Source organism: Caretta caretta, chromosome 6 (genome assembly GCF_965140235.1).
Source record: "Caretta caretta isolate rCarCar2 chromosome 6, rCarCar1.hap1, whole genome shotgun sequence".
Taxonomy (NCBI): Eukaryota; Metazoa; Chordata; order Testudines; family Cheloniidae; genus Caretta; species Caretta caretta.
This window is the reverse complement of record NC_134211.1, coordinates 7,510,030-7,517,296: the sequence shown is the minus strand read 5'-3', so window position 1 is coordinate 7,517,296 and position 7,267 is coordinate 7,510,030. Positions and strand designations below refer to the sequence as shown.

At 43.8% G+C, this 7,267-nt stretch overlaps 1 protein-coding gene across 1 annotated transcript; it reads right to left on the bottom strand.

Annotated features, from left to right (window-relative positions):
- Positions 1-5,177: 5,177 nt before the first annotated feature.
- On the bottom strand, positions 5,178-6,119 carry LOC125628868 (olfactory receptor 5AR1-like). Its single transcript, XM_048834099.2, has one exon. The coding sequence runs from the start codon at positions 6,114-6,116 to the stop codon at positions 5,178-5,180; it is 939 nt and encodes a 312-aa protein (XP_048690056.2). The 5' UTR covers positions 6,117-6,119.
- Positions 6,120-7,267: the final 1,148 nt, after the last annotated feature.

The following is a 7,267-nucleotide window of genomic DNA, read 5'->3' as shown; positions in this document are numbered from 1 at the left end:
ACCTATTCACTACTTTCTTATTGTGGCTACACTACTTCTCCTTTTTAATTGCACTTATAGCTGCAACAACAAACACATCCCATGATTTCATTAATATATTTTGCCTGTGTGAGTTAAATGCATCTATTTTCTATGGGTTAGCAAAAGGCAATTTGGATTGGCATTGCTGGTTCATGATTCTCTTTGTTAGACAGGTTTTACTAATATATTTTTGTGTTATAAGAGCCAGCTGCACAAACCTTGACAAAATCCCCCATTTCTTCTCTGATAACTGTCACTGCCGCATTTAGCAATGTAAGAACTTTGCGAGATGGGTTTTCCCATTTGTGCCTCTGACCTGGCTGGACACACAATGGGGCCTGGCCTTAATCCAGTCAACACGTCTCTTGGAAATGGTCGTTTGCCATTTGACATGGATTCCGCTAGAGTAATTACTGATCAGGCCTGATCCAAGGCTGCTGTTGTTGTGAGTCTTTCTTTAAGTTTTAGGATTAAATCCTTCAAATGTTTGGTTGTGAGATTTTTTGTTTGTTTGTTTTTAAGTTTCTGCTCCCATCTTAGTCAACTATTTCTATTCTGGAAATCATTTAAGAGTGTGCTTAAATCGCCGGGAATTCAATGGGATTTAATCACGTGATCAATATCAAGCATATGCTTAATGGATTCACTAGACAGAGAGGGGTGGGAGCACATGCTTAAGGGCTTTCCAGAACCGGGACCTATGTTTGTAAGGGCTCTATTCTGATAAAATGGGAAAGCTTTCCAAACTGGCAATATACCTCAAAAGAGGAGAAAACTTTGAGTGAACATTTCGGGACAGACCGTACAACGTGTCTAGCAGCACCTACAATTGGAGGCAGATTTTCAGAGGTGCTGCTCTCTCCATTAGACACCTCAGTTAGGAAGCCCGAGTTATAGCAGCGGTCAGCACCCAACACTGGGATAAATAGTGCAGGTCCCAAATGAATAATTTAAGTCCCCAAGTGGAAAAAGAGACCTTTGGCAAATCTACTCACTTGTTTGAGTGCTGAAATGTTAGCTGTTGAATACAGAGCTTTTTGGAAAAATCTGGCCATTCGTTTGTTTTTAATGAAAGACGAACACATCTGGTTATTCATATAAAGATAATGACACAGAAAACTCACTCCTCCATCTCGCTCCCATTTATTGATTAACCGCCAAGTCTAACATTTACATACACCAAGGAAAACCCTTTTTTTTCCCCTATCACCCTCCTAAAGACCTCTTTCACCTCCTTTCAGAGAGGTAGCCGGTAGTCTGTTTCAGCAAAAACAACAGGGAGTCCTGTGACACCTTAAAGATGAACAAGTTTATTTGGGCATAAGCTTTCATGGCCTGGAATCCACTTTGTCAGCTTATGCCCAAATAAATTTGTTAGTCTCTAAGGTGATATCAGGACTCGTCATTGTTTTTGCTGACACAGACTTAAACGGCTACCCCTCTGAAACCAAGATCAAACAGCTTCCAAAAGAAAGTCGCATTGAAGAGCATTATGGTTTTAGGAGTTAAATATCCAACTAAAAACAATAGGGAGTGGGCGCTTTTTATTTAGGAAGTTCCAAAATTCCACACTCAATATTTAGCTGCAAATTTGGCCTAAATTCAATTCCCAAACCTTTGTTAATGCAGAGTTAAGTTTGCCCATTGGTGTCTTGTGCCATTCAGGTATGCAGAAAGAAATGAAGAGTTAAGATATTTTCCATGCCTGAAATGCAATGTTATCTTTTCTCACTTTAGCTGGCAACAACAACTGGCAATGGTGCATTACAAAGAAAACATAACAATAAAAGGGTCTAAAAAATGCTCATTTGGCTTAGGCCCAACCACCATCCACATGGAGATCTGGCAGGTTCCAGTCTTAAAATCCCTCCAGGTAGGTTTTGTGCCCTTGATTAATGGCTCGTGCCAGTTTGCTGGATCAAAACAAGGGCCCCTCTTAATTTCAATTCAGCCTTTGTACCCAAAAGGCTTTCTTTGTGTTTCAGGCCTCCTGAAACAGGTAAAACCAATCACTGCTACTTATCCCAAAGGACAAAGCTTTATAGGCTAGGTTTTGCCTAACTCACCCCGAGTGACTCCAGATTCCGTGGGAAACCCACTGTGATGGTGCACCCCATCGTGCTATATGGGGAGATGCTTATAAATGTATATGTGATAGAACTGGAATATGTTTTGTGCGACATGTGCCACGTAGCATGTCTCTGTAGAGGCTGTGATCTGCTGAATCTATTCCTCCTATTTGTACGCATGTATCATTTTTGTGTTCGAGGTTATGAATATTGGCTGTGAACTTGCTTGATTTCTGGGTAGCCTTGGTAAAAGTATTTCATCAGATTTCTAAGAGAAGACTATTCTCAGGAAGTGCCCAGTCAAGAACCACTTAAGCCAACAATGAATTTGGAGACGCCATTCCACATCTGAGCTTTCCCAGGAATGTGGCTTGACTGGAAAGGAACTCAGTCTTGCAGGGACATGTGACTTGCCCATGTGACTCCAAAACTCCATCTTGTAACTGGATTCTACACAGGGAGAGGGAGGGGTGTCCACACAGAGGACAAAGTCTATAGAAATCCCTGGGAGACCCCTCCATTTTGTCTTCAGCTGGCTCAAGGGATAGCCTCTCCACCCCCAAGGATACCTGAAAGAAACTGGAACAGAGGACAGTGACTACAGGAGGGTGAGAGTGATTTCTGGACCCAGAGTAGGGGGAGTCTAGTCTGTAAAAGGAAGCTCATGGAAACTTTACTGAGGGTGAGGCTTTTATCTGTATTCCGTTTTATTACTGTATTAGAGATAGATCAGCGTGTTTTATTTTATTTTACTTGGGAATTCACTTTGTTCTGTCTGTTACTACTTGGAACCACTTAAATCCTACTTTCTGTACTTAAAATCACTTTTTGCTCATTAATTAACCTGGAGTATGTATTAGTACCTGGGTGGGGGTGCAAACAGCTGTGTATATCTATCAGTGCTAGAGAGGGCGAACAATCTTTGAGTTTACCCTGTATAAGCTTCATACAGGGTAAAACAGATTTATTTAGGATTTGGACCCCATTGGGAGTTGAGCATCTGAGTGCTAAAGACAGGAACACTTCCTAAGCTGCTTCCAAGTAAGCCTACAGCTGTTAGGGGACGTGGTTCAGACCGGGTCTGGGTTTGCAGCAGGCTAGGAGATCTGGCTCAAACCAGGTAGGACTCATAGAGTCATAGAATCATAGAATATCAGGGTTGGACGGGACCCCAGAAGGTCATCTAGTCCAACCCCCTGCTTGAAGCAGGACCAATTCCCAGTTAAATCATCCCAGCCAGGGCTTTGTCAAGCCTGACCTTAAAAACCTCTAAGGAAGGAGATTCTACCACCTCCCTAGGTAACGCATTCCAGTGTTTCACCATCCTCATAGTGAAAAAGTTTTTCCTAATATCCAATCTAAACCTCCCCCACTGCAACTTGAGACCATTACTCCTCGTTCTGTCATCTGCTACCATTGAGAACAGTCTAGAGCCATCCTCTTTGGAACCCCCTTTCAGGTAGTTGAAAGCAGCTATCAAATCCCCCCTCATTCTTCTCTTCTGCAGACTAAACAATCCCAGCTCCCTCAGCCTCTCCTCATAAGTCATGTGTTCTAGACCCCTAATCATTTTTGTTGCCCTTCACTGGACTCTCTCCAATTTATCCACATCCTTCTTGTAGTGTGGGGCCCAAAACTGGACACAGTACTCCAGATGAGGCCTCACCAATGCCGAATAGAGGGGAATGATCACGTCCCTCGATCTGCTCGCTATGCCCCTACTTATACATCCCAAAATGCCATTGGCCTTCTTGGCAACTCTGGAGTCCTAAGCTGGGAAGGGCAAGAAAGCAGGGGCAGAAGGAGTCTTCTGGCACATCAGTTGGCAGCTCCCAGGGGGTGTTCTGTGATCCAACACATCACACCCACCCAGCGAAACCAGAACACACAAATACATATAACACTTATTGAATACAAAGGGCTATGAATATTTTCTGGGCACCTCTTAATATGACAATCTATGATGTTGTCATGTTTCCTGAGTTTTTGCTCACCGACTTACAGATAACATTTTTAAAGTTAATGCGATAGTCTCAACACCATGCCTGTGTTTGCCATTTCTGTCACTGATGTATGTATGGGACCAAATTCTCAGTATGCATAACTTACTTCTAATGCTTTGTTTGTATGTAATTTTGTCAGGTGATCCTTAGAAACCTGAGAAAAACAAACCCATACAAAACTTTTAGCATCGACAACCAGGCAACTATCAGATGTAAATTAGATGTGGACATCCATGAAACAGAAAGGGCTGTTGGTGAGTAAGTAGAAGGTTGTACAAAATAAGTGGACTAGTACTGTATAAGGCAGTGATGAAATGCCCCTAAGTGGCTCACTGGCACATGCCGTTAACTTTAAGAAAGACCCTGTAATGAAATCTTCAAAACATGACCAGAGTTCACCCAAATATTCACTAGTTCGAATAACTCAAATATTCAAAAACTAGAAGGCAAATAATGAGCACACACACCTCATTATTATTATGAAATATAAATGATTTTTCAGCCACTCTCATTATTAGAGGACCCAGCTCATGCTTTTAAAACACTTAATAAACCAATAAATAATAATAAAAATAATGCCTATTGCTTACATCAGTAGCTCTCTGAGCACTTTACTGTCTTTTTCTTTAATGTTTCTCCCCTCTCAGCACTCTGGGAGACTGGGCAGTGCCACCATCCCCGTTGTAAGGATGGAGAACAGAGGCACAGAGAGGCTAAGTGACTTGCCCAAGGTCACACAGGAAGTCCATTCTGGACCCAGAAATTGAACCCAGGTTTTCTATGTCCTCAGCCAGTGCCTGAACTACAGGACCAGCCTGCCCTTCACTTGAGGATGGCAACGTGGCCTTAGCACAAAATGGTTCCTAACTGGGAGTTGAGCAGCTCTGAGAAGCTGGCTACTTGATGAGTTGCCAAATCATAGCTGTTTGGTGCAGATCTCCTTGGAAAACCTGCCCCTTAGGGTTTTTTTGGTGCAAGACAAACAAGGTTGGTAATTCACAAAAACCAAGATAATGATGTAAAGAACTCACTCCCCACTTTCACTCCTGTTTACCATTAAAAAAACCATTCCCAACATTTAAATTCACAGAGAATAAATCTTACTGTGTAACATCCTCATAAAGGCCTCTTTCACTTCCTTGTTCCTCAGGCTGTAGATCAGGGGGTTCAACATGGGGATCACAAGGGTATAAAACAAAGAAATGATTTTGTCCTGATCTATGGGGTACTTTGAACTGGGCTGTAAATACATGAAAGAGCCTGTTCCGTAGAAGATAGTGATGGCCGTCAGGTGGGAGGCGCAGGTGGAGAAAGCTTTGAGTTGGCCCTTGGCAGAGTTGATCCTTAGAATGGCAACCACAATGTATATGTAGGAGATAAGGATGATCAAGATAGTAGGTGTTACCACCACAGCGGTACAGGTGAAATGAACAATGTTTGTGATGTGGGTGTCAGAGCAGGACAGTTTCAGGATCGGGGGTACATCACAGAAGAAATGGTTGATGACATTTGAGTCGCAGAAGGACAAACGGAATATAAACATAGTTTGAACAATTGCATTCACGCAGCCCACTAGGTATGACCCCAGCACCAGCAGCATGCAAAACTGCTTGGACATGATGACAGTGTAGCGCAATGGGTTGCAGATGGCCATGAAGCGATCGTATGCCATGACACCCAAGAGGTAACATTCACAGGACAATGCGATGCATAAGAAGAAGAATTGCAGAGCACACAAAGGGAACAAAATGACTTTTCTTGCTGATACTAAAGTAATCAGTATGCTGGAAGTGATAATGGTGGTGTAAGCAACATCTAAGAGGGCCAGGTTGCTGATGAAAAAGTACATGGGGTTGTGAAGCTGGTAGTCAGTCCTGATTAAGGTGACCAAGGTGAGGTTCCCCACTAGGATCAGCAGGTAGATCAACAGAAACATCACAAGGAGGATGACCTGCAGCTTTGGGTCTTGTGTGAATCCCAACAAGACAAACTCACTCACTGCAGTGTGATTCCTCTCCGTCATTTATCCCAGACGCACTCTCCACTGCAGGTGAGAAAGTGAGGCCTACACTAAAAAAGGAGACAAATGAGGGCTGAATGCAAACACCTCAAACTCTGTTACTTTCAACAAAGCATAAACTCGAGGCAGTGGATCCATCTCAGGATTCCATAAGCCTCACACCCACCATGAAGATCTCTGTTTCCCTCCACTGTCTGAACTGCATGTAGTGTTCGGAGTCCAGCACTGGCTTCAAGGTAGGTTTTCTAGCTCAGGGAGCGGTGGCTCATGATCTTGAGATCAATCTTTGCGGCTAACAACACACCCACCTGCACAATGTCATTTCCATGGTCAGATTCTGATACAATCACCCACATCAATTAGTGAGACCACTGGGCAATGAGACTTTTTGCAGGGCAAAGTACTACTTGGGGTGTGAACGTATATGAGGCATGGGTGCTTATGCACTGTCTGTTATGGAGCCAGGCTAGTTGTCTCATTAGCAATAAGGGATATGGGCAGGCAGGGAGTTGCAGGAAAGAGAACTTTATTCAGCAGCCTGGGGCTACCCAGCGTTCTATGCAGAGCCTCTAGCATTTGCGCACAAGTAGCCTGACCCCTGTTCGCACTCCTGAGCTCCTGATCTCACAATAAACTAGGTCCCTCCAGAAAACTGACCCTCTTTCTCCATTTCCACTCCTCACATTACTGCAGTGACTCAGCTCTTAAAACTGCATGGCCATGTTTATCACAAGCTGAGTTTTACAGCCCTGCCTTTCTGAAGAAAAAAAAAGTTCCTTCACTCAGAGCACCAGATCCAATACCTTTCCTCATGTGAGCAGCAAACTTACCCCAGCCAGGCGGTGGTGCTATTCACTTCGACGGGAGCAATGGTGGGTTCTGATGCTATTTGGCATGTCCATGGGGATGATCGTCTGGCCCGCAGTGTTTACGTCTCAAAGGCTGGAATCCATGAAAGGACTCAGGCATTGCAGCTCCGAGCATCCTGGCACCTCATGTTTAGGTGCCTAAACAAAAACAAGCACAGCAGTGCAATCCAGAAAGCCGAGTTAGGTACTCCCTGTGGAATCATAGAACCGTAGCGGTCGAAGGGACTGCAAGGGTCATCCAGTCTCACCCCCTGCCAAGAGGCAGGATTTGTTGTGCCCAAACCA